General features: G+C 37.4%; 8 protein-coding genes across 8 annotated transcripts; 6 read left to right on the forward strand and 2 right to left on the reverse strand.

Annotated features, from left to right (window-relative positions):
• Positions 1-116: 116 nt before the first annotated feature.
• Positions 117-1,809, forward strand: LOC104730847 (small ribosomal subunit protein eS10z). Its single transcript, XM_010450081.3, has 5 exons — positions 117-459; positions 568-616; positions 926-1,205; positions 1,299-1,425; positions 1,551-1,809. The coding sequence occupies exons 1-5, from the start codon at positions 457-459 to the stop codon at positions 1,632-1,634; spliced, it is 543 nt and encodes a 180-aa protein (XP_010448383.1). The 5' UTR covers positions 117-456; the 3' UTR covers positions 1,635-1,809.
• Positions 1,810-2,016: 207 nt separating this feature from the next.
• LOC104730848 (adoMet-dependent rRNA methyltransferase spb1) lies at positions 2,017-6,374 on the forward strand. Its single transcript, XM_010450082.3, has 11 exons — positions 2,017-2,886; positions 2,986-3,033; positions 3,127-3,285; positions 3,368-3,414; positions 3,491-3,647; positions 3,750-3,811; positions 4,096-4,285; positions 4,403-4,492; positions 4,697-4,836; positions 4,943-5,060; positions 5,140-6,374. Exons 1-11 carry the CDS (start codon positions 2,413-2,415, stop codon positions 6,109-6,111), a joined length of 2,457 nt encoding a protein of 818 aa, XP_010448384.2. The 5' UTR covers positions 2,017-2,412; the 3' UTR covers positions 6,112-6,374.
• A 429-nt stretch (positions 6,375-6,803) lies between these two features.
• Positions 6,804-9,411, forward strand: LOC104730849 (glutaminyl-peptide cyclotransferase). The gene is made up of 11 exons (XM_010450083.2): positions 6,804-7,197; positions 7,295-7,351; positions 7,481-7,516; positions 7,612-7,676; positions 7,839-7,902; positions 8,235-8,352; positions 8,437-8,534; positions 8,760-8,830; positions 8,904-8,931; positions 9,030-9,084; positions 9,176-9,411. The coding sequence occupies exons 1-11, from the start codon at positions 6,934-6,936 to the stop codon at positions 9,268-9,270; spliced, it is 951 nt and encodes a 316-aa protein (XP_010448385.1). The 5' UTR covers positions 6,804-6,933; the 3' UTR covers positions 9,271-9,411.
• Positions 9,412-10,390: 979 nt separating this feature from the next.
• LOC104730850 (beta-carotene 3-hydroxylase 1, chloroplastic) lies at positions 10,391-12,693 on the forward strand. The gene is made up of 7 exons (XM_010450084.3): positions 10,391-11,006; positions 11,106-11,165; positions 11,249-11,320; positions 11,411-11,545; positions 12,003-12,128; positions 12,300-12,356; positions 12,456-12,693. Exons 1-7 carry the CDS (start codon positions 10,623-10,625, stop codon positions 12,552-12,554), a joined length of 933 nt encoding a protein of 310 aa, XP_010448386.2. The 5' UTR covers positions 10,391-10,622; the 3' UTR covers positions 12,555-12,693.
• Positions 12,694-14,261: 1,568 nt separating this feature from the next.
• Positions 14,262-16,484, forward strand: LOC104730852 (uncharacterized). Its single transcript, XM_010450085.3, has 2 exons — positions 14,262-14,852; positions 15,390-16,484. The coding sequence occupies exon 2, from the start codon at positions 15,639-15,641 to the stop codon at positions 16,203-16,205; it is 567 nt and encodes a 188-aa protein (XP_010448387.1). The 5' UTR covers positions 14,262-14,852; positions 15,390-15,638; the 3' UTR covers positions 16,206-16,484.
• Positions 16,485-16,525: 41 nt separating this feature from the next.
• Positions 16,526-18,723, reverse strand: LOC104730854 (deSI-like protein At4g17486). The gene is made up of 5 exons (XM_010450087.3): positions 18,328-18,723; positions 18,076-18,239; positions 17,227-17,488; positions 17,066-17,133; positions 16,526-16,973 (listed from the first exon to the last, which is right to left on the reverse strand). Exons 2-5 carry the CDS (start codon positions 18,208-18,210, stop codon positions 16,683-16,685), a joined length of 756 nt encoding a protein of 251 aa, XP_010448389.1. The 5' UTR covers positions 18,211-18,239; positions 18,328-18,723; the 3' UTR covers positions 16,526-16,682.
• Positions 18,724-20,489: 1,766 nt separating this feature from the next.
• On the forward strand, positions 20,490-21,504 carry LOC104730855 (uncharacterized). The gene has a single exon (XM_010450090.3). It carries the CDS (start codon positions 20,731-20,733, stop codon positions 21,310-21,312), a length of 582 nt encoding a protein of 193 aa, XP_010448392.1. The 5' UTR covers positions 20,490-20,730; the 3' UTR covers positions 21,313-21,504.
• Positions 21,505-21,560: 56 nt separating this feature from the next.
• LOC104730857 (uncharacterized) lies at positions 21,561-23,580 on the reverse strand. The gene is made up of 4 exons (XM_010450092.3): positions 23,130-23,580; positions 22,312-22,573; positions 22,156-22,223; positions 21,561-22,054 (listed from the first exon to the last, which is right to left on the reverse strand). Exons 1-4 carry the CDS (start codon positions 23,262-23,264, stop codon positions 21,752-21,754), a joined length of 768 nt encoding a protein of 255 aa, XP_010448394.1. The 5' UTR covers positions 23,265-23,580; the 3' UTR covers positions 21,561-21,751.
• Between the last annotated feature and the right edge of the window lie 602 nt (positions 23,581-24,182).

Raw genomic sequence — 24,182 nt, forward strand, 5'->3', positions numbered from 1 at the left:
TTTTTTTGTCCCGACCAACCTGTCTTCCTGACTCAGTCACAAGTTCACAACTCGGATTCTTTTTCCTTTTTTATTCGCCTAACTTCAAAGGTTTACACACAAAAAAAAAGTCATATGTATATGAATATCATGATTCAATCTTGGAGTTTTGGGATTCAAATCAAGAATAGAATATAACATGTAATGTCATCATTATTTTTCTTCACAATATCCTATTTAAACAGTGAGTCAGAGAAATCTAATTTGGAACCGGTTATCTAACAAACCGGACCAAATAAAAGGCTAGCCTTTCAGCAAACAGTTATTTTACAACTATCGGCCCAATAAAAGCCCAAGTACGTAATATATAATATTAATAGTCTTTTTATCCACACAAAACCCTAATTTCTCCCTCTTTGCTCAAGCTCTCACAGTGCCTCTTTGCAGTCGAAAGCTAGGTCAACCAAACAAGACGATATGGTATAGTCTCTCTCTGCTTCTCTTATCTTTTCACATTCTCACCTAACTTAATGGAAGGATTTAATCCTAGTATATTAATATTGTGATCTTGTTCGTCCTGTTTATCAGATTATCTCAGAGAACAACCGCAGAGAGATCTGCAAGTACCTTTTCAAAGGTTTGTGAGCAAATGCATTTTTTCATTTCTTTCAATATTTCAGCTTTCTTGATCGAGGTAGTAACATTTTATTAGGGTTTTAGCGAACCGCAGCTTGTAGTTAGATTGAATAGGGGTTTATGCTTGCTTTCAGCTCTGTTAGGCTCACGAATTGAAAACTAGTGCTTTCTTAAGGTTCAGAGTAATTAAAATGCTGGGTCTTATGTAGCTTTCAGGGTTTGTTCAAAAGTTTGAAACTTGAAGATTATTATATGACTGTTGAGTGATTTATATAACTGTTTAGTGATCATATCTTGTTGGGTTTTGCAGAAGGAGTATGCTTTGCGAAGAAGGATTTCAATCTCCCAAAGCATCCGTTGATTGATGTACCCAACTTGCAAGTGATCAAGCTCATGCAGAGTTTCAAATCCAAGGAGTACGTCAGGGAGACATTTGCCTGGATGCATTATTATTGGTTTCTGACCAATGAAGGGATTGAGTTCTTGAGAACTTATCTTAACCTTCCTTCTGATGTTGTTCCTGCTACTTTGAAGAAGTCTGCTAAGCCCCTTGGCCGTCCCTTTGGTGGCCCACCTGGTGATCGCCCAAGGTTAGTTTACTCGAATGTTTCGTCTTAAATCCATTGACCTGTCCGGTCTGAGGAGTTGTCTGATTCTGATATGGGTTTGGGTATTTGTTTCAGAGGACCTCCTCGTGATGGAGACCGTCCCAAATATGGTGACCGTGAGGGATACCGTGGAGGCCCACGAGGTGGTGACATTGGTGGTGAAAAGGCTGGAGCCCCAGCTGGTTTCCAGCCGAGTTTCCAAGTAAATTTCCCACTTTACCATCACTTCTAGTGTACTGAGCCTAGAAGCTTTTTAGCTCAAGTCTTTTTAGGTAGTTGATCAAGAGATTTGTCTAACCGTCGGTTGTGAATTGCTTGTGTTGGCAGGGAGGTGGTGGTAGGCCTGGTTTCGGCCGTGGTGCAGGCGGCGGTTACAGTGCAGCAGCACCATCTGGTTCAGGGTTACCTTGAAAAATTTGTTGTTATCATACGACGATTGAAGGACAGTTTTGCTTTTTTTTGTTCTAGTTTTGTTTGTGTAATGCAAATCCAGAATTTATAATCTATCAATTACTCTCAGTCTCACTTTGGTTTAAACGAACAAATCCTGTAGTTTCAGGATTAGTGTCAAAATGCCAGTTTCTTACTCTGATCTGTCATGGAAAATGGTGTCTACTGTCTTGTTCAATGAGTAGTAGTAAACACTAAACAGCTTTGCTTATTATGATCAAGAAGTAAAGTACGACTAAATCTGTCTTCTATAGACTATATGAACTATTGTCGTCCTAATTTATACAGAATCGATTCAATGTTGTTCAAAGATAAAAAGACAATGATGTAAAATTTATCACTCACAGACTCTTTTCTTTAACAACTAACATCTACTACCACCATCTTATTGTCTTGTTGAAGATATGTCTAATCCAACTTAGTCTAGTAAGATGTCGGACGGACCTGATGTCTTCCAAAAATGCAAAAACCAATCGCACTTGGTATCGTCGGATTTGTCTGTGTGTTGTGTTGGCTTCCAATTTTTTGGTTTTTAAAAGGCCGTTTTAGAGGCCCATAAGAAGAAATAGGTTAAAGGGCCTATCCGATAGAAATTGAAGGCCTCTATGTGAGCCAAAGGCCGGTCGGCGGAGTAAACCCTAAACCCTAGCATCTCCTCCTCTATTGCTTTTATCTCTCTACCTCTCTCTCTCTGTCTCCGTGTTAGAGAACCAGAACAAAGCCGTAGCAAAATCTCACCATGGGTAAGGTCAAAGGAAAGCATCGTTTGGATAAGTACTATCGTCTCGCAAAGGAGCGTGGATTCCGTTCTCGAGCTTCTTACAAGCTTCTCCAGATCGATGCAAAGTACTCATTTCTCCACTCTTCCAGAGGCGTTCTCGATCTCTGCGCCGCCCCCGGTGGTTGGATGCAAGTCGCCATCGAGAAAGTTCCCGTCGGCAGCCTTGTTCTCGGAATCGATCTTGTTCCGATCATCCCGGTGCGTGGATGTATTGCTATCCAGCAGGATATCACACGAACTGAGTGTAGATCGAAGATTAAGCAAGTGATGGAACAGCATGGTGTTAGGGCTTTTGATCTTGTTCTTCATGATGGGTCTCCTAATGTTGGTGGTGCTTGGGCTCAAGAAGCTATGAGTCAGAATGCTTTGGTTATTGATTCTGTTAAATTAGCCACTCAGTTCTTAGCTAAAAAAGGGAATTTAATCACTAAGGTATGCTTCTGAAATATATATATATATATATATATATATATACTTTCGGATTGCTAACATAAAAGTTTATTAATTATTGTCTTCTGTTCTGCTTCTTAGGTTTTCAGGTCTCGAGATTACAACTCTGTTTACTACTGTCTTAAACGGGTACTGTTTTGTTTTGTTGTTACTCTGAATATTATTTCATATGGATGAGTGTTTCTCGGGTTTTTTTTTATTGGTATTTTTTGTTTGTTGCAGCTATTTGAAAAGGTTGACGTGTTTAAGCCGCCAGCTAGTCGTTCAGCATCTGCAGAAACATATCTTGTGGGTTCGAATTACCTAGCCCCTGCCAATATTGATCCCCGTCTTCTTGATTATAGACATCTCTTTAAGGAGACAGCAGAGCCCACGACAATGGTGATCATTACGTCTTATATGGTGTTTGGAGCTGTTTCTGCAACTCTCCCAATTTCCCTGAACTTGTGTGTTGTGTTTGTAGGTGGTGGATGTGCTTGGAGGATCAAAACAGAAGAGAAGACGTGATGGGTAGGCAACATCCACTATCTTTTATCTATTATTTGTTGGAATATATGAACTTTTATTAACTGGAAGTTATATACAGGTATAAAGATGGAGAGTCCATTTTGAGAAGTGTTGCATCTGCTGCTGATTTCATTTGGTCCGAAAGTCCTCTTGAGGTTCTTGGCACGGTTACTTGTATATCCTTTGATGATCCAGCCTCTCTACCTTTAAAGGAACATGATTTGACTACAGAGGAGGTACCATTTCTACATATTTTACTAGTCGAGGTATTTATGACCTCCACACGCTGGTTTCTTTTCCTTTTTTTCAGATTAAAATTCTACTTTTCCTTTCTCCAGGTTAAAATTCTATGTGACGATCTTCCTGTTTTGGGGAAGAATGACTTCAAGCATCTCTTAAAGTAAGAACTGCGTCATCATGAACCTTTTTATACTATGAAGTCTCACTTGATACAGCTTTGCTTAAAATGAATTTAGCTATTGTAGAATCACTTAGCTCTATATGGGTTGGGTGAAGAACAGTTTTCCCTAGCACTTAGCTCTATGAACAGTTTTTACCTATGCTGTTCTGAGAAAAATCTTTGCGTGCTCAACCAGATGTAGCATTGTGTGAAATGGATGTTAGGGGTTGTGTTGAGATAAATTATATTAGTTGCTAAATGGTCATACTCCCTTGGTCTTGTAGATGGCGTATGCAAATCAGGAAAGCTCTGACTCCTGAAAAAAAGGAAGTCGCTAAAACGGAGCCTGATGTGGGAAAGGAAGATGAGGAAAATGATGATGATAAACTACTCAATGAATTGGAAGAGCTGACAAACACAGTTGACCGCAAGAAGAAACAAGCAAAGAAGATTCTTGCCAAACGAAGGGCTAAGGTTATTTTAACCTTTTGATAGTAAACTGTCAAGTCTTTATGTCTTAAGTCAGTGGCCTTAGTGATGGATCTCTTTGACCTTATAATTCCTTTACTAAATTCAATATGATTTTGCCAGGATAAGACGCGGAAGGCGACTAATCCGCAGATGGATGTACTTGAAGATGGTTTTGTCGACCATGACTTGTTCTCTCTTTCTGCTATCAAGGTACTTCATTTTTGTATCCGATCTTTCCAACGAATTTTGTTTGTTATGACGGCATTCGAAGGAAGCCTTTATTCCTGTTTGACAGGTTGAAGAGCATACTCTTTTTCACCACATCTTATCATTTAATTGTTTGGTTTGAACATATGCTGGTTCCATTCTGAATGAGATTGTAAAGATAAAGATTTTCATTTATTTTGTTTCCAGGGAAAGAAAGATCTAATGGCAGTTGACAATGACGAAGATGATAATGGCAATGCCGTTGACAGTGAGAACGAAGACGGTGGTGAGGTAGCTTCAGATGACTCCAAAGATAGTGACTTAGATTCCGATGAAGAACGTCAGAAGTAAGGCCACTTTCTGTAGACTATATAGTTAGTACTGTTTCGAGAACTTCATACATTGCTCAAGTTTGTGCAGTTACTTTATCTTATAGTCTTTTTAACATTACAGATATTCTGAACAAATGGAAGAGATTTTTGATGAGGCATATGAGCGGTATATGGTGAAGAAAGAAGGAAGCGCAAAGCAAAGGAAGCGAGCTAGGCAGGCTCATGCTGAAAAGCTGGAGGTATTATCATTCCTTACCCCAAATTTGTTGGATGGAACAGAGTTTTGGAACTAGAAATTTTTTCGTTTTGGCTTTGCAGGACGGTGATGGAGATGAAGAAATGAAAATCGATTACGATTCAGATCTGAATGAAGAAAAGGATGAGGCAAACCCTCTTATGGTACCACTTGATGATGGAGAGACCCAAACAAAGGAGGAAATATCCAACCAGTGGTTCAGTCAGGATATATTTGCAGAAGCCGTGGAAGAAGGAGACTTGACAAAAGATGATGGGGAAGACGAAACACGATTTGAGAAAAAGAGCAAAGATCTGCCTAAAGCTGACAAGCCAAAGAAGAAGGCGTCAAAAGAAAGCGTGTTGTCTGATCAGAGCTTGCCCAATAGCATTAAGAAGGAAAACGATTTTGAGGTAGTCCCTACAGCAGCCACAGATTCAGACTCAGATTCATCCTCTGAAGATGATATTCATACAAAGGCTGAGATACTGGCATGTGCCAAGAAAATGCTAAGGAAGAAGCAGAGAGAACAGATGCTTGATGATGCGTATAACAAATACATGTTTGATGATGAAGGTTTACCCAAATGGTTTTTGGACGACGAGAAGCAGCACAGACAACCGATGAAACCCGTTACGAAAGAAGAAGTTAATGCAATGAAAGCTCAGTTCAAAGAGATTAACGCTCGTCCAGCCAAGAAGGTGGTGGAGGCCAAGGCAAGAAAGAAGCGAGCTGCTCAGAAAAGACTGGAGAAAGTGAGGAAGAAGGCAAACACGATTTCAGAGACGCCGGATATAGCAGACCGGTCAAAGGACAAGATGATAGACAAGCTGTACAAGAAAGCAGCAGAGCCAAGGAAGCCTAGGAAAGAACTGGTTGTGTCTAAGAAAGGAGTTGGGGTTAAGGTTGGAAAGGGACAGAAGAGAGTGGATAGGAGGATGAAGAGTGATGCTAGGAAGCGTGGGGGAGGCAAACCCGGTAGAAACGGGCAGAAGGGCAAACCGGGTAAAGGAAAAAGACCGGCTGGTAAACCACGTGGGAAGAAACCCGGTTAATGCCCCTCGATGTTTGAATGACGCGAAAAAGATTGAAAGTTTTTGTTCCTTATTTAATTTTAAGTTTTTGGCAATTCTTGACATCAGGATTTTTGTTCTTTAATCATAATTTATGTTTGTCATGTCCTAAGTTAAAACTTAGTGCATCTATCTATCTTGTTCCAAACCCTTTAAATCATAATTTTCATCTTTCAATGTACAAAAAAAAATCAACAATCCTACGATATCAAAAATAAAAAAAATCTAGAAAAGTAAAAAAAAAATCTATTCAAATCAAAACTAATTTGTACTTGAAAAAAAAAATTAACAGCTAAGATTTTTTAAAATATAGATTAGTATTAGTTAAAAAAAATTATTTTCTCTCTCTCTAATAAAATTATGGACGAAAATTACTAAACCAATCAGAATTTTAATTAAGATTTTATATCTAAGTAGACAATAAAATTACTTTTAGTAACTAAATTTCGAAAGTTTTATTAAGATTTCAAATTATGATTTTACTATCATCTTTTTTTTTTTATTTTATTTTATTTCAAAAGAAATATAATAATAGTTTTTTTTATTATATTATAATTTTATTTTAAAATGGTGAAACACGGGATATCTTTTAGGTAGTCAATTATTCAAGAATATCAAGAAGTAATTAGTTTGGGATTTTCATATTTACAAAGCAGTTTTATCATAAAAAAGGTAATTTAATAACACAAATTAGTCAATGACATATAATTACGTTACCAAAAAAAAAAACGGTCAGAGCGACAAATCAAAGGTAACAAATCTGACAGACGGCAGTTTTTCAACGACGACGGCGGATGAAGTTTAATGGCGACCACAAGATCGCTTTATAAGAGACAAACGAAGCGATCGATGATTCAGTCTCTTCCTGCTTCTCGCAGATTCATTTCCAGGAAGAGGATCGCTATAATGATGGTTCCTCTCGCTCTCTTCTCCGGACTCGTTTTCTTATTCTTTATGCCATTTAACAGTTGGGGTCAACAACCATCTGGCTCGCTGGATCTCTCTCATAGGATCCATGAAATCGAAGTAGTTGCTGAGTTTCCTCATGACCCTGACGCGTTTACTCAGGTTTATTTGTGTTCTCCCTTGAATTGAGTTGTCAACGAGCTGATGAGTGTGAGTAAAATAATAACGTTTGAAATTTCTTGTTGTGGCTCCGCGGCAGGGTCTTCTTTATGCGGGAAACGATACTCTCTTTGAATCGACTGGTTTATACGGGAAGGTGATTGATTCGCCTTTGCATTATCTTAACTCTTAGGATTTTCTATTTAAGATCATTTCTCTATTTTTGCTGACAATGGGATGCTCGAGTTCTTGATCCATTCTGTGTTTTTTTTTTGTGCCGTTACAGTCGTCAGTGAGGAAAGTGTCTCTACGAACAGGAAAGGTATGGTTGAATTGCAATTGAGAATGCAATTATTTGAAGTGCTAGATTTTTGATTTTTTGTTGAAATTTTAGTTTTGTTTCCTCCCTTTGTGTAGGTTGAAGTTCTTGAGAAGATGAAAGATTCATACTTTGGAGAGGGTTTAACACTCCTTGGTGAAAAGTGGGTCTTATCTTTCATGAAACTAGTTTTGTAATTCTGAACCAAGAGTTTTCTGCTGCTTGTTGGTTCTTGTTCTGTTTTTTAGGATCTTGTTGTCTTACATGGATATCATTTGAAGAGTTAAGAGAGTGTTCTGATTCACTGATCCATTATCTGTTGTAGGCTCTTTCAAGTCGCATGGTTGACCAACACTGGTTTCACGTATGACCTTCGCAACTTAAGAAAAGTTTGTACTGGTCTTATCCTTCTCATACTCTTTTTGTTTGCTTAGTTTGGGTTTCTAGCTATTAGTTAATCATCATGGTCAAGCAACTCGTATAAGTCAACCTGCTTGCTATAATTTAGTAGACTTTTTCCAGCTTGTTTTGTTTCTGGAAATTAGAGGAAAGATCTCTGTCATAGGCTGGAGATGAGGATTCATGTCTAGTGACTGAGTTTCTTATTTCTATCTTCCTTTGTTGTGGTGTTGTAGTTATTACCATGTGTCCACTCATTACCACTTCATGATGGACTGGTATCTCCATACTATGTTATGTTAAGCATGTGATCTCACTGTAGGTAAAACCTTTTAGACATCATATGAAAGATGGATGGGGACTGGCTACCGATGGAGAAGTGTTGTTTGGAAGTGATGGCACTTCTACTCTATACCGGATGGACCCTCAAACAATGAAAGGTATCTCACTTATACTGATTAAGTTTTCGTTCCCTTGAGCCACATAGTAGATTTTAAGTATTTGATGCTGTCTCTTCTCTGCAGTTTCTGATAAGTTTACGGTCAGATATAATGGCCGTGAGGTACGTTACCTTAACGAACTGGAGTACATAAACAAAGAAGTTTGGGCAAACGTGTGGCAGGTATTGCAACTGTATTTGTTGTTTTGATATTTTCATTGTAACATGACATCTGAAAGAAATTATTGCTACACACATTTACAGAACATATTTAATGCAAAGTCTACTTTGACTACTAAATTGTGATACGAGGCCTGTAAATTTTCAATATGTGAAACCAAACTGGTGTCGTAATGACAAAGACTTGTTGGGTTATCATTGCGGCTGATGTGTAACTTTCTTTTGCAGTCTGATTGTATTGCTAGAATATCACCCAAGGACGGATCCCTGCTTGGATGGATACTGCTTCCAAAACTAAGGTTGTTGTTTCTCCTAACATGTTTATATATATGATAGAACACAGTTATAACACCATTGATCATCCTTCTGCAGACAAGGATTGCTGAGATCTGGACATGGGGTGAGTTGAAATCTGAAAGTTCACAAATGTTCTCTCTCTTCTTGATAAGTCATCTCCAAAAGTCTTTTTCCCTTACCTTAATCTTGTCTGCAATATAGGGTATTGATGTCTTGAACGGCATAGCATGGGACAGCGAGAAGCAACGCCTCTTTGGTAATAAAACTTGTTCTCAGTCCCTTGACCTTGATCACTCGACCTGACCTCCTAGTCATAGATTTTGAGTCTGTATCATTGTGTTATGCAGTAACGGGGAAACTGTGGCCAAAGCTGTACCAAATCAAGCTAAAACCGGCATCAGCAAAGAGCGGAAAATATCTCGAGCGCCAATGCTTGGTATGACCACAAAAAAAAAAAAACATGTGGGGTTATTAGAATGTATACTGTTGTAGCGAAAGGTTAAAAGGCTAATGTACTACTACCATGTATTCATAACATTAGCATTAAGCAGAAGAGCGTAGTAACATAAGGTCCATGACCCAAGTTGCAGTGTCGTCTTGTATCCCTTCTATATAACATTTTTTGGGGTCTCAAAAAAAGAGAAAAAAAAATAATAATAATAAAAATTATAAGAAGAAGAAAAACCAAAAAAACAAAGATACTACGAGGATTTGTAGTAGCGAATAGTAAGATGACACGTAGAAAAAAGCCCATATGGTATCAGCCTCAGAAATGGATGTAACTTGTTGCGTTCCCTTCTTGTTTAGAAGGCCTTACCTTTTGTTTTCTTGTCTTTGAATTCTCATGTTTCACTATCGCTTTGTTTCTGTGAGTTTACGTTTATGCCATTTCGACCCACATTTTTAAGGACCAGGCCAAATATCTTAAGAATTATTTACATCATGATGTATCGAAAATTATGTCACATGCAACACACGGAACTATCACAAGTTCACAACCATGGCACAAGTCTCCACATGTAGTGATGTAGCGTCCTAAACACATCCACACTCCACAAACTGAAAAAATTTTACATTTTTGGAAAAACAAATCCAAACTAGTGTAAAAACACAGTTAACCGAACAATTGACAGTAAATCTACTAGTTTTCAACATACGTTTACGTTTTCTATTCATCTTTTACCAACAAACTAAAATAAGAAAGAAATCATATATAAAATCAAATTTATGTGATTCATACTAAAAATACTAAGCATGGTTAAGTCTTTTAACATATTTGAACTAAAAAATCTGGAAATTAAAAAAGATAACAAAAGTGTCTTTAGGTGAAATAATTATTATTTTTAGTTTCTTAAAGATGGAAATAAAAATCCAAAGAAATCCAAATTACAATATAGAAAAAAATCAATCGAATAAATAAATAAATAATAAGAAAGTAACTGAACAAATCGGTTTTAAGTAAAAGGGCAATACTGTAAATGTGCTGAAAAAGGGTTGGGTAGGGTAGGATTAGTCGATGGAAAAAATACTTGAGGGCAATTTAAGTCACACGAAACTAAACCGTCCTTCACTTGTAATTTCCTTATTTTAATAAAGAAAGAAAGGACTCGACACAAAATAATTAATTTTCGAAAAAAGCATAAAAAGAGAGCGAGAGAAGCAATTTGCCCAATTCCAAGAGAGATTTGTGGCCTCACTTGCATTTAACACCACATCTCTCTCTCTCTCTCTCTATCGCATCACCACCGAAGCACACAACACAAAAGGTCCTTCAATTCCTCTCTCTCAACTTCCATGGCGGCAGGACTCTCAACCGCCGTTACATTCAAACCACTCCTCCGCTCTTTCTCCTCCTCCTCCGATTTCCGCCTCCGCCACTCGAAATTAACTGCTTTATCCCCTCCTCTTCCGTCTCTCCGATTCAAAAGCTTCTCGGTCTGTTACGTCGTCGAAGAACGGAGACAGAGCTCTCCGATTGAGAACGACGAGCGGCCGGAGGAGAGCACGAGCTCGACAACCGCCATAGACGCCGAGTACCTGGCGTCGCGTTTGGCGGAGAAATTGGAGAGGAAGAAGTCGGAGAGGTTCACTTATCTAATCGCTGCTGTGTTGTCTAGCTTCGGTATCACTTCCATGGCTGTTATGGCTGTTTACTACAGATTCTCTTGGCAAATGGAGGTACTCCTTAAAATAAACCAAAATTCTCATTTTCCTAATTTTAGAAAATAAAAAATAAAAAATAAAAAAACTCACAATGGTTTGGTTTGCGAAAATTAGGGAGGTGAGATCTCAATGTTGGAGATGTTTGGTACATTTGCTCTCTCTGTTGGTGCTGCTGTAAGTGTGTTTTAATATCTCCGATTCATACATAAACTAGTTTTGGCTGGGATTTTTTTATTGAACTCTTTAATTGGATTCAGGTTGGTATGGAGTTTTGGGCAAGATGGGCTCATAGAGCTTTATGGCATGCTTCTCTATGGAACATGCATGAGGTGTTTGCTCTTTTTCTCTATATTTATTCTTTATCTTCAGAGAGTTTTTCCCAAACCAAACTAAATTTGATATTAATTTTGGTTCTGTAGTCACATCACAAACCAAGAGAAGGACCATTTGAGCTAAACGATGTGTTTGCTATAGTAAACGCAGTTCCTGCGATTGGTCTGCTCTCTTATGGATTCTTCAATAAAGGACTCGTTCCTGGTCTCTGCTTTGGCGCCGTAAGTCCCCTCTCTCATTGGTCTTTTACTCTTTGACTCTATATTGGTTAGTTAGTTAGCCAATTTGTTTATACTATTGTAGTATTAGTTTAAAACACTAATCAATTAGGATTAAGAGGTTTTAGTGGCTTTTTATTGATAGTTAAGGACCATTACCATAAAAGTAGGAATTTTTTTTTTAATTACTCTCTCCATTGGTGGACTGAGAGAGATCGATCGATCATACGTTAAAAACGAATTTAATTTAAACGTATCTATGTATCAGGATTTTGTGTCGCTCTCTCGTTATTTTTTTAGTATTTAAAAATAAATGAAAATGAAGTGGATACTACATGTGATGACAATTGACTATTTTGGCTGCATTAACGCTAATGACCTGTTGGCTTAATTTTGCTCTTACAAGTTGTTGTTGTTGTTGTTGTTGTTGTTGTTGTTCTTGTCTCGTCCGCGAAAACAGGGGTTAGGAATAACGGTGTTTGGAATCGCATACATGTTTGTTCACGATGGTCTGGTGCACAAGCGCTTCCCTGTAGGTCCTATAGCCGACGTCCCTTACTTACGAAAAGTCGCCGCCGCTCATCAGGTAACGTAATCCAATCCTTTCCCAAAATAGTAATCTTTAATTCATATTTTATTTCTAATTATAATAGTCTTCTCTGTTGGTACTTTGTAGTAGTAGTAGCTCACAACTAATAGAGTACTAGTACTAGATTGGTGGTAATTAATAACAGTCTCGTGTATGGTTACGTTTCAGCTACATCACACGGACAAATTCAATGGTGTACCATATGGACTGTTTCTTGGACCCATGGCAAGTTTTTCGATTTGATTTGAATCTTAATTTTCTTGTTATTGTTGTTGGCTCTTTTTTAATAATTCGATTTCATGTTTTGAATTGGTGGTGATTCAGGAACTGGAAGAAGTCGGAGGAAATGAAGAGTTAGATAAAGAGATTAGTCGGAGAATCAAATCATACAAAAAGAGCTTGGGTTCCGGGTCGAGTTCTTGACTATAAAAAAACAAGTCTTAAATCCCAATTTTTGTTTTGTCCCTCTGTCATGATCATCTATCTGAAGACGTGGTCTATGTTGATAAATCAATCATATATGCAGATTTTGATTTTAATGAAATATTTATTTTAACAGAAATTTAGCCAATAATAATAATTAGCCTTAGTGTAAGAAAAGCAATAGCTTGTGTGTATAGCTTAAAAGACCATTGTATATTATCTATCGTCTCTACATTGTTTAAATTGCTCAACTGAAACCTTATATGAAACATGACTCGCAAATCTTTTAAGTACAAAATCTTTTGCTTATTTTATAACCAGCAAATATTCATCAAGTCAAGTGCTTCTTATCTGTATCTGATAAATCCAAATGACATATACACCTAGATTGATGTTTATGGACTTTTCTTCTTCACGTAGATTAATATTTGCACTATATACGCTTACGTTCACAATATGGTCACTTCTTCGCGAGATCTCGCGGAAGTTAACGGACGCCCTAGTTGCGTGTAAGAGCATAAATCATAAATATAAAAACAAAATATAAAGATTGCAGCTAGCATTCACTTGATGTATATCAATATATCATATAGTTGAAGAGTTTGTTATGATACTACTCGTTGTACCATATAAAAACATGTTCATTTTAAAAAGAAAACTGTGAGAAACTGAGAATCCAAGTGGTTGCGACACGTACGTTGACGCCTTTTACAAAACTAACTTCTTAAATAATAGGAAAAGGATGTATGGTTTGCCATATCAAATATATTGGTACTCAAACAATATGGACGGCCTGTGGACGACTCGAATTCTATATAGAAAAGTACTTGGCGGGTGAGATCATAGATAAAAGAGAAATGACTTTTAAAGGAAAAGTTATTGAAACGTGTTTACGTGTTACGAGCCTGTCCAATATATCTCACTTCCGACTTCACTAAGTGGATACACCACAACATCTCCTCATGCGCTCACCAAATTACTAAGTGGAAGTTATTATGTGCACTCCCACGACACTATACAATTAAATCCCAAGAGATAAGGAAACAAAGACCTATTTGATTATTTCTATTGGTTTTCTTAGAGTTATCTGGAAATAATTTTTTTGTTAATTAAAAGTGCTTTGTCGCCGAAAGGCATGTGATGGTCTCACGACTCTCACCTTTGTCATCGATCTCTCTCCATCCTTTACATCTCTGTATACTCTATGAGAATGAGGTGGCGTGGAGACCTAATTAGAGAAGGACACATATAAGTGCAACAGAGAAGTCGATCATAGCTTTTCTATTTACACAAATAGGAAGTTCGGTACGCCTTTTGACGAATAAGATCGAATAATAACCGTTTATCCACTAATCAGTCCATTATTACACATTCCCTTTATTATAACTTTTCTTTGTTTTATATCATTATTGTAAAGTCATCAAGATTCATTCGTGGGCGAATGCTATCAATTGTGGCCACTCCACCAACCAAAATGACGATAATTATTTTTAACCTAACCAAAATGACGATTATGTGATTATCCCAATACGAAAAAAATATACTAGTATATAAAACTATAAAAGGTAATATAAAACTAACGCGTTTTGCAATGTCCATATCCAAATGACATATAAGGGTTAAGCTAGGTGTCCCATTTTGCTACGTGTCTTAGCCACACTTAAAGCTTAAGTCCACTCATGAGAATTAAAAAAAGCAAAAATCAATAAAAAAAAGGAAAAACAAAAGAAAAGAAAGAGAAAAACCAAGAATTTCCGGCGAAGTCTATCTCCGTTACATACTGAAGTAGAAGCTTTCTTTTGGGCGATGCGCTACATGATCGGTCATAACTTTAAAGAGGTGGTTTTCTATACCGACTGCTCAGACTTGGTGAAGATGGTGTCTTCTCTTTCCGACTGGCCAGCGTTCTCGGCGTACCTTGACGACATCAACACTAATAGGGAGGAATTCTCTTCTTTTTCTTTATCTTTAATTCCTAGAAATGTTAATGTAAGGACGGATTCTTTGGTACGCCAAGCGCATACATCTCCGCACCAAGTTTTGTTTGTAAACGATTTTCCTACTAATTGCCTCGTTTGAGCTGATATGTTGTTGACAAAAAACAAATCATTTGCCACGTGTTCTTTTTTGATTGGATGATAGATAACAAGTCGGCCTACGTTTCCTTTCCTGAACTAATCTAGTTTTCTTCTGGATCTCCAGACAGCTAAGTACAGACAGTATTATCATCTCTCTGTATTGTCCGATTAAATTGGTGGAGTTCTTTTGAGGCATCTGCTTCTATGCCATTTTGTAGAGGTATGGATCCAATTTCGTCATCATCTTTTTTTGCTCTTTGTATAATTTTCTAATCGAATTGACTTCTTTTTTTGTTTGTGAAAGTTTTTGTTTCGATTAGCTTTTCATTTGATCCTCAGATTTAATGCTTAATCATGGGTTTAAGCCTAGTTAGACGATTGAATGATGATGCACCATAAGTTTCTGAGGCAGATCTTGTCTCTGTCTTCATTCATTTAGTTAATACTCAGCCATCTTGTTTCTCTTACGCACTCTGATTTTGGTCTAACTGATGCTTCTTGTCTTATTGGCAATAACGGTTTCAATATTCATTGAAATGATCAGGCTTTTTAGCTTGTGTGATGTATCTTCTTCTATCTTGGGTTGTTGTTGAAATTAAACTGGCATGTTTTGCATATACATACAACTGTTAGCTTCTACAAGTTTAGATGCTATTTTTTTGGTTGTTGCTTTAAGATTGATGTTATGGATCATAGGCTTCTGTGTTTCTCCTTTTGCAACTTTAAGCTATTATTAATCATGTGATCGTCAATGCAGTAAAATGGGAGAGTCTACGGGGTGTGGGAAAGGAGGACTAATGATTCCAAATGACAAGTCTGCAAATTCTTATAACTTCTCCCTTCAGTTGTCTCCTGTTGTTTCTGTTTGGGATTGTGTTGTCCGCACCATGACGTATTCCTATATACCAGAGTGGTTGTATAGTCTTTGAAATCCTCTCAAGACAGCGAGTTTAGGTGCATCTATTATAGTTAGAATTATAGAGTTACAGAACTATAGCAAGCAAATATGGATCACATGGTGTGTAAGCAGCAAGTTCAGCCAGTCATTAGGAAAGTGAAGAAGAAACATGGTAAAGATGAGTTTGATCGTGTCAAACAAGCTGAAAAGAAAAAGAGACGTCTGGAGAAAGCTCTTGCTACTTCTGCAGCCATCCGGGCTGAGCTTGAGAAGAAGAAGAAAAAGAGATTGGAAGAACAACAAAGGTTAGATGAAGAAGGGGCTGCCATTGCAGAGGCTGTTGCTCTTCACGTCCTACTGGGTGAAGATTCTGATGAGTCATCTCCTCGTGTCATGCTTAGCGAGGAAAAGGGTTTCACAATGGATTTGTGTAGAGATGAAAGGACCAGCTATGCTCCTCGCCAAAGATGCGCTAGCTATGCGGTTCAAGGGATTGGGTTTGGACTAGGAGACAGTAACTGGTCAATATCATATAAGCCTTTCGTGAAGGATGTTTGGGATAACAACATGGGAACATCTGCGGATTTGATTGCTGCTCAGGCTGTTTCATCACTACAGATTTCTGAGAACGCTGATGGGAACTCTCTTGTCTTTGAAACAATGTTCCAGGGATGACAAATGCCATGATGCCATGTTCTCAGTTGTTAAGAGAACTGCTTGCTATGATAGAAGTAAGTAACTTTTTCTGTAATCTAGAAACCCTTTTTGTGTTAAAACTATTTCATGTGTATCTTTTGATGTTAGACCAGCTGAGAAGATGTTATCTTCTGCTGCTTTCTCTATCTGTAATATTTGCGTTGTAAGTTGTATACAGCATACATTTAGAATCTCTGTCACTAGCTAGATTCAATCACAAATTATGGTGTATTGAGACTAATAAAACCTTTTGATCGATATGAATATGTCAAGATTTGCCAGTAATAACATGTTGAGTATGATCTTAACAAAAGCACACGCTGATATAAAAATTTGGAAAAATTGATGGGTTCCAACGTTGATACAAAGTAAAGGGTACAGAACAGGAGAATAGTGCGGGTATCTTTTTGACTGGTGGGATATACAGTTTAACCATATGCATTGTGATGGTTGCTACTAAAACAGTAGAACATCAGAGTCGCGGCTTTGTTTTTTCTGATTGGTGATTGCGTGATTTGCATCTTCATCTTTGTTCCCTATCTCTGTACTTGTTGAGGGTTTGGCAGTGTTAAGTATGCCTTTGAACCAACTACCTTGCAATTTGAAGTTCCCATTATCTGAATTGTTGAGAGTTCCGTTTCGCTGTGGAGAGCCATTGGACCCATTGGTCACGTTCGAGGTAACATTTGAGAGGAAGCGATAAGCCACTTTACTAGCTGACACAAGTTCTGTTTTGGCTTGCTTCATCTGCATATTCCCAAATTTACAAGATATCAACACCCATAATGTTGCATTTAGGTTTCCAGATAAACAAAATGAAAGACAGAGAGAGAACTCACCCGCATTGCCGTGTTTCCTGCCACTTCCAAGGCTGTGTCACCAGCATTGGCAAAACGATTCACCCAACCTGTTAAGAGACAGAAGAACCCAATCAGTCACATAATTCTTGACGGCCAGCACAAATACACACCCTGATAACCAAAAAAAAAATGGCTTTTACCTGGGATCTTAGGCACACCAAGCTTGTCACAGAGTAAATCGCAGAAGTGATTGCAATTTTTTGACAACAAATCATAAGTGTGTCCTGGCCATTCCCTGCTGAGCTCACGCAACATCTGATTCACTATGAATTTTGTGCATTCTGTCTTCCCAAGGACAATTTTCTCACGATAAGTGTACATTGGATTCTTGCCACTGGGACAGCTGAATACACCAGTTCCTTGTTCACAATACCCGTAAGACCACTCATCATCTCCATATACCTGCACAAAATTCATCAGAGATGTCAGTCAATAATCATCTAAAAAGGCAAAAGAAAATAACAAAAACCATGAACAATAACAATAATCCAATGTTCTGATACTTATACAGACCTAAGACATAGACTTGGATAACCCTAAAGTCAAGCACTGGTAGTTTTGTTGATTTAGTAGTACACACCAAATTCTCTAACTCGACCAAATTGTCATGACTCAAATGGGAAAGTGTTATATTTGTCCAAGTCAAAAGATCAATTGGAAGTAAACGTAAGCCATCATTGATTTTGTCAAGTCTCTAAAGATCCCTATTGTCAACATATCGCACTCATTATCCTATAAAAAGGTTACCAAAAAGTACTAGGAAACACAAGATCCTTCCTTAAGTCGAGAGAGGCAAAAAGGGAACTTAATCTCCAGATCTTACTCGAGACCATTGATCTAAAACCTCACAACAGATCAAACCAAAGAAATCCAGAATGCATCGATTACAAACACAAACCAGATTCTTTCATGTAAACAAAAGCAAGGCAGAGTGATCATCGATCGATACATAGACAAGAAGATCAGAAGCAGTAAGAGAGAGTGAGAACCTGAAGAGCGCTGTGGAATATACCGCCAAGACCGATCCCGTCTTTAAAGAACCTATTGATCTGAACAATGGTGTTGTTAGTCTTCTCCGATCCACTGTTGGTCACATCGTAGATGTGAAGAACAACCTCCGTCATTGATTCTCTCTCTATCTCTATCTCTTTACCTGAAAACAAGAACGAAAACCTAATTACTACCAAAATCGAGCTCGTGGATTCTATTCTATATAGCTAAGGAAACCAGATGAATCGTACCAAATCCACTTGTGTTCAACGAATCCAACTACTACTTAGATCTTCCCCACAAAGGACTAAAAAAAAAAAACCGAAATTAAGTTTGATCTTTATCTTCTCCTCTCTCGATTTCTCAATTTCAGACGTAGGAGGAGACGAAGAAACTGGTGCGGCGGTGGTGGTGGTCGATCAGAGAAATGACACTTATACCCTTGCCTTTCCTTTGGAATTGCTACTTTACGTGCTTCCTGTGTTAATTCGTTGTTTACAACTTAAGCACGCACATATTTTCGTATTCTGAACACGACTAACACGAATCATTAAACTATAATATGTCGGTCAAGATTAAACAACCTGTCGACCCTTTTTTTAAAACGGAAGTTATTGGTTTAAGATTTTAATAGAATTTTAAAAAGTTTAAATATTACGTAGAATTTGTTGTTTTTATATCAAAATTTTGTTGTAAAAGTTTAGTATTATTAATTTATGATCTGTAAAAAGTCATTTAAAATTTTAATAAATTTGGGTTATTGGATTTAGAATTTTATAAAATTAATAAAAGTTTTTCCTTATTCAATTAAAAAGAATTATAATTGTTAATGAATTCAACTATTATGTTATTGGTTCATGATTTTGCACACTTTTTTATAAAATAAAGTCATGGAAAATATCATAAAAATACAGAAATTGTTTGGATTACTTTAAAAGATTTTTAAAAAGTAATCAACAAAACCATATAAATATTTTCTAGTAATTTTTAAAAATCTTTCACTTATTCACTTTTAATTATTTTGTTGAAGTCTTCCAAGTTCTCTATAAATTAGAATCCAATAACACTCTCTAAAACTTGTTTCGGTTAATATCTCTTTAGTTCATTTTAAATATTCATCTTAGATTTATTTTTTCAACAAGTGTCCTTATGAAAATATATTAAAGTTCTGCTGCCAAAGGAAAAAGAAAGAGAAAAATATTATCAAAATTTAGATATAATGACTGTAATAAGATCAAAATCTTAATGGTGGATGGAGGTGATTTCTTGGTGATTTGTCCAAATTCGAAAATGTATGGGTCATTTCTTGGTTGTTGAATGGGGATGCTCAAGTCACACATCTTAATCAAGTTGATAACTTTGAATGCAGATTAAGCAATTCCTTATTTTTAATTAATAATTAGAGGGAAACAAATACTACTATAAAGCTTTTATATTGTAATGTAACTTTAACACGACATTTGTACATTTTGGGTCTGAAATCAGTTTGTATATTTAGTTAATAAATCTGCAGGCTACTTACTACTACATTGGAAGAATCTAACGGCTGATAATAGCTCCGTTATGAACGCTGGGGGTCCCCACAAAGACACGAGTAGAGAAGAAGTCGCACCGGCCAAAACAAGTCTCAAAGTCGCAATTTGAAAACTTATTATTGACACGTGTCCTCTTTTCATTAGAAGATGCGCTACGTTTCTTTCTACTATTATCTCTTCTCCTCTCTCGTCTTCTTCGTCTTCTCTCTTTTTTTTTTTAATACTACGATCTCTATCTCTTAAAAATCTCTCTCTCTATAGTTTTGTCTGAATCCAAACAGCAACTCTACTTCCTGCGTTTTGGTTTCTCTTTCTAAATTATCCGATTAAAACTAGAGGTGTTCTTTTGAGGCAGCTGCTTCTATGTTATATTGCAGAGGTTTGGATCCAATCCATTTTCTTCATCATAATCTTCAATTTCCATAGATTTGTTCATTTTTTTTAGATCAAATTGATCTCACGAGAAAATTCGATCAGCTTCATTTGTTCACCTGAATTCATGCTAATTATTGGTTTCAAGCCTTATTAGTTGATTAATCGTTGTTCGTATTAAAATTGAGGTTAAATTTTTTGATCTGAGACAGATCTGGTCTCTCTATAGGTTGTTTTGGTGTAATTTGATCCATTAGTTCTAGTTGAGTTGCTTGTTGAGGATTAAGACAGGTCGTGACATTTTCGGTAGAATTGACTGTTTCTGTTGAGTCCCTGCGCATGTGGTGGTTAGCTTGTTACAAGTTTGAATGATAGTATTGTTTTAGCCTAAGACTTATGCTGTGGATTTAAGATTTGGTTTTATGCATACGGCTTCTGTGTTTCTCCTTTGCGCAAACTTTTTTAAAACTAATCAAGTAGTAATTTGTCAAATGCAGAAAATGGGAGAGTCTAAGGGGTGCGGGAATGTTGGACGAATGATTCCAAAGGATAAGTCTGCAAATTCTTATAACGTCTCCCTTCTTTTGTCTCCTGTTGTCTCTGTTTGGGATTGTATTGTCCGTACCATGAGGTATTCCTATATACCAGAGTGGGTGTAGTTCTTTCTTGAGACCCCCTCTACGACAATCAGAGAGAGTTTAGGTGCAGTTATTTTAGTTAGAATTATATTTATATAGCAAAGCAATAATGGATCATCATACGGTGTGCAAGCAAGTTCAGCCTGTCGTTAGGAAAGCTAAGAAGAAACATGGTAAAGATGAATTTGATCGTATCAAACAAGCCGAGAAGAAGAAGAGACGTTTGGAGAAAGCTCTTGCTACTTCTGCAGCCATTCGAGCTGAGCTGGAGAAGAAGAAGCAGAAGAGATTGGAAGAACAACAAAGGTTAGATGAAGAAGGGGCTGCCATTGCTGAGGCTGTTGCTCTTCACGTCCTCCTGGGCGAAGAAGACTCTGATGATTCATCTCCTCGGGTCAATATTGGCTGCCAAGGAAAGGGTTTCAAGATGGATCTATTTAGAGATGAAAAAAGCAGCCTTCTTCCTCGCCAAAGCTGCGCTAGCTACGCGGTTCAAGGGATTGGGTTTATGTCAAGTGGTTATGGCTATGGCCTTGGAGACAGTCACTGGTCGCCATTTACCAGGGATTCTTGGGATAACAACATGGGCATATCAGCTGATTTGATTGCTGCTCAGGCTGTCTCATCTCTGCAGATATCTGAAAACGCTGACGGGAACGCCTTTGTGTTTAATGGGATGTTCCGGGGATGAAGATCCCATGATTCCGGATGTGATTTCTACAATTACCCTTTCTTATGGTATAAGTTATGAATTGTTGTTTAAGTCAGAAGCCCTTTGTGTTGTCGCTTCGGTGTGAATGCTCTGCTGTTGTTAGATACTGTAGTCTGTTTGCTTTCCATGTAAACTTTATACTTACGTTTTGAAAATCTCTTCATATCTGAATTGCAGCCATCCTTTATCAGAATTTCTTAACAAACAACGTCACTACACTATGCATATGCTCAAACTTTCTTGGTACTTCCTGAAATTTACCTTCCTAATAAAATCACACGTTCTGCTGAAAAAAAGAGAGAAAAGGTTTCCAGTGGCGGTACAAAGTAATGGATACAGTGATTAACATTTGGATAGGTGGAAGATATACAGTTAACCCAATGCATTGTGGTACTGTGGTGGTGGATCAATACAGTTGCTACTGGAATAGTAGACCATCAGAGTCCCTGGTTTGTTTTTTCTGGTTCGCGATTATATGGTTTGGATCTTCCTCTTTGTTCCCTATCTCTGTACTGGTGGAGGGTTTGGCAGTGTTAAGTATCCCTTTCAACCAACTACCTTGAAGTCTAAAGTTCCCGTTGTCTGAATTGTTGAGAGTTCCCGATCGTTGTGGAGATCCATTGGAGCCATTTGAACCATTGGTTATGTTCGAGGTAACATTTGAAAGGAAGCGATAAGCCACTTTACTAGCTGACACAAGTTCAGTTTTGGCTTGTTTTACCTGCAAAAAGTATCCCAGTTCACAAGGATTTAACATCCATAAGCATTCAAGGGTGTAAGAAAGAAGCAGCATGGGCAAACCAAAAAGAGAGACAAACCCACCCGCATAGCTGTGTTTCCTGCCACTTCCAAGGCTGTGTCACCAGCATTGGCAAAACGATTCACCCAACCTGTCAAGAGACAGAACCCAAACAGTCACATAAGTCATGACGGCCAACACAAACACACACCCTGATTACCAAAATAAATGGCTTTTACCTGGGATCTTTGGCACACCAAGCTTGTCACAGAGTAAATCGCAGAAGTGATTGCAATTTTTTGACAGCAAATCATAAGTGTGTCCTGGCCATTCCCTGCTGAGTTCACGCAACATCTGATTCACCATGAAGGGTGTGCATTCTGTCTTTCCAAGAACAATTTTCTCACGATACGTGTACATTGGATTCTTGCCACTAGGACAGCGGAATACACCAGTTCCTTGTTCACAATACCCGTAAGACCATTCATCATTACCATATACCTGCCAAAATTCATAAGGAGATGTCAGCATATCAACAGTCAATCTAAAAAGGCACATAAAAATAACAAAACCATGACAAAAAAAAAAAGTCAAATAAAATGTTATATGCTCACACAGGCCTGTACGACACAGAATCACTAATAGTAAACCTAAAGTCAATCGTTGATACATCACTGGATTATACAGTTAACTGTGGCTTTCTTCACAGTTCAGAGGCTAGTTTCTAAGTTTGTCATGACTCAATTGTGAAAGTGTTCTTTGCAATTAGTTTTGCCTAGATCAAGTCTCTAGAGAGCCATTCACGAGTTTATCGCGCCCCATTCAAGATCTTACAGATACCTATAAGAACCACAAAACCATCAAACTAGAGCCTCAGAGATCGAATCAAAAGTATTACGCCGTCAAATTCTTCATCATTTACACATACATAACACATAGTTAGAAACCACAAATCCACTAGTATAACGCAAACTCAAGCAGAGACATTATCGATACATGTGCGGATGTAAAATTGAGAGACTAAAGACGAAGATCAGAAGCAGTAGAGTGGTAGTACCTGAATAGCGCTGTGGAAGATACCGCCTAGACCGATCCCGTCTTTAAAGAACCTATTGATCTGAACAATGGTGTTGTTAGTCTTCTCCGATCCACTGTTGGTTACATCGTATATGTGCAGAACAACCTCCGCCATTGATCCTCTCTCTTCTCTCTTTACAAGAAAACAAAGAACCCTAACTCCTACCAAATCGAGGTCGCTGAAGAAGAAAACACCAAAAAGAACTCGTACCAAATCCACACTCCTTTAACAAATCCAAATACTAAAAGATCTCTACGAAATAACGATACACATAAACGACTCTTGTTATAAAGATTTTGCTCGATCTAAAGCGTTACAAGTTCGATTCGAGTTTGGTTTATCTTCTTCTCAAGTTTTTTTTTTTTTTTTCAATTTCAGACGTGGGAAATTGAAGAAGAAACTGATGCGGCGGTGGTGGTGGGGATCCCGTGAAATGACTCTTATGCCCTCACTTTTTCTTATGGTTCAGGCAAGCGACGTCGTTTTTGCATACTCAACCGACACTTTCTCTTTCAATTCAATTGAACCGGTTTAGGTTTACCAGACAAGGATACTGTATTCTCCCATAATCAAATTGGTTTTGATTTGAGTTGAGAGGTTCACAAAACTTTAACATAAATATCAGATTGATCCAGATAAAGTTTATTGGCAGTCTTATAAATAGAATAAACAAACAAAAAAAGCCTTAACATTTTGGTACATATGAGATGATGTACCATTCATAAGAAATCTTTAAAATTTAAAATTTAACATACATCAAAAAGGTTGGATAACCAAATAATTAAAAGCATAGGATATGCTACATTCTATATTTCCAACAATATGGGAAATGTCATAAGCCCTCAAATGTGTTCTATGGAAAACAAATGATGTCCCCATTATATAAAGAAATAGAGAAATTAGGGGAAATGATCATACTTTGTACAAATTAACGAGATCATGTCTTTAAAGTATAAATCAATATATATATATATATATATATAATATGGATCTATCATATGATGTAAATGTTCTTGTATTGGTTTTGTATAA

The sequence above is a fragment of the Camelina sativa genome, chromosome 12 (assembly GCF_030686135.1).
Source record: "Camelina sativa cultivar CO46 ecotype springtype chromosome 12, ASM3068613v1".
In the NCBI taxonomy this organism is placed as follows: Eukaryota; Viridiplantae; Streptophyta; class Magnoliopsida; order Brassicales; family Brassicaceae; genus Camelina; species Camelina sativa.

Excerpts from the sequence above, each read along its gene's own strand:
- LOC104730847 (XM_010450081.3), top strand. Across the intron at positions 617-925 it reads CTGCAAGTACCTTTTCAAAG|AAGGAGTATGCTTTGCGAAG; the intron begins GTTTGTGAGCAA and ends TGGGTTTTGCAG. Across the intron at positions 1,426-1,550 it reads GTTTCCAGCCGAGTTTCCAA|GGAGGTGGTGGTAGGCCTGG; the intron begins GTAAATTTCCCA and ends TTGTGTTGGCAG.
- LOC104730848 (XM_010450082.3), top strand. The coding sequence starts at position 2,413 with ATGGGTAAGGTCAAAGGAAAGCATCGTTTGGATAAGTACTATCGTCTC. Across the intron at positions 3,034-3,126 it reads TTTACTACTGTCTTAAACGG|CTATTTGAAAAGGTTGACGT; the intron begins GTACTGTTTTGT and ends TGTTTGTTGCAG. Across the intron at positions 5,061-5,139 it reads CTCATGCTGAAAAGCTGGAG|GACGGTGATGGAGATGAAGA; the intron begins GTATTATCATTC and ends TTGGCTTTGCAG.
- LOC104730849 (XM_010450083.2), top strand. The coding sequence starts at position 6,934 with ATGGCGACCACAAGATCGCTTTATAAGAGACAAACGAAGCGATCGATG. Across the intron at positions 7,517-7,611 it reads TGTCTCTACGAACAGGAAAG|GTTGAAGTTCTTGAGAAGAT; the intron begins GTATGGTTGAAT and ends CCCTTTGTGTAG. Across the intron at positions 9,085-9,175 it reads CGAGAAGCAACGCCTCTTTG|TAACGGGGAAACTGTGGCCA; the intron begins GTAATAAAACTT and ends TGTGTTATGCAG.
- LOC104730850 (XM_010450084.3), top strand. The coding sequence starts at position 10,623 with ATGGCGGCAGGACTCTCAACCGCCGTTACATTCAAACCACTCCTCCGC. Across the intron at positions 11,546-12,002 it reads CTGGTCTCTGCTTTGGCGCC|GGGTTAGGAATAACGGTGTT; the intron begins GTAAGTCCCCTC and ends CCGCGAAAACAG. Across the intron at positions 12,129-12,299 it reads AAGTCGCCGCCGCTCATCAG|CTACATCACACGGACAAATT; the intron begins GTAACGTAATCC and ends GTTACGTTTCAG.
- LOC104730852 (XM_010450085.3), top strand. The coding sequence starts at position 15,639 with ATGGATCACATGGTGTGTAAGCAGCAAGTTCAGCCAGTCATTAGGAAA.
- LOC104730854 (XM_010450087.3), bottom strand. The coding sequence starts at position 18,210 with ATGACGGAGGTTGTTCTTCACATCTACGATGTGACCAACAGTGGATCG. Across the intron at positions 17,489-18,075 it reads TATTCCACAGCGCTCTTCAG|GTATATGGAGATGATGAGTG; the intron begins GTTCTCACTCTC and ends AATTTTGTGCAG. Across the intron at positions 17,134-17,226 it reads TGGTGTGCCTAAGATCCCAG|GTTGGGTGAATCGTTTTGCC; the intron begins GTAAAAGCCATT and ends GTCTCTTAACAG.
- LOC104730855 (XM_010450090.3), top strand. The coding sequence starts at position 20,731 with ATGGATCATCATACGGTGTGCAAGCAAGTTCAGCCTGTCGTTAGGAAA.
- LOC104730857 (XM_010450092.3), bottom strand. The coding sequence starts at position 23,264 with ATGGCGGAGGTTGTTCTGCACATATACGATGTAACCAACAGTGGATCG. Across the intron at positions 22,224-22,311 it reads TGGTGTGCCAAAGATCCCAG|GTTGGGTGAATCGTTTTGCC; the intron begins GTAAAAGCCATT and ends GTCTCTTGACAG. Across the intron at positions 22,055-22,155 it reads CAGGAAACACAGCTATGCGG|GTAAAACAAGCCAAAACTGA; the intron begins GTGGGTTTGTCT and ends TACTTTTTGCAG.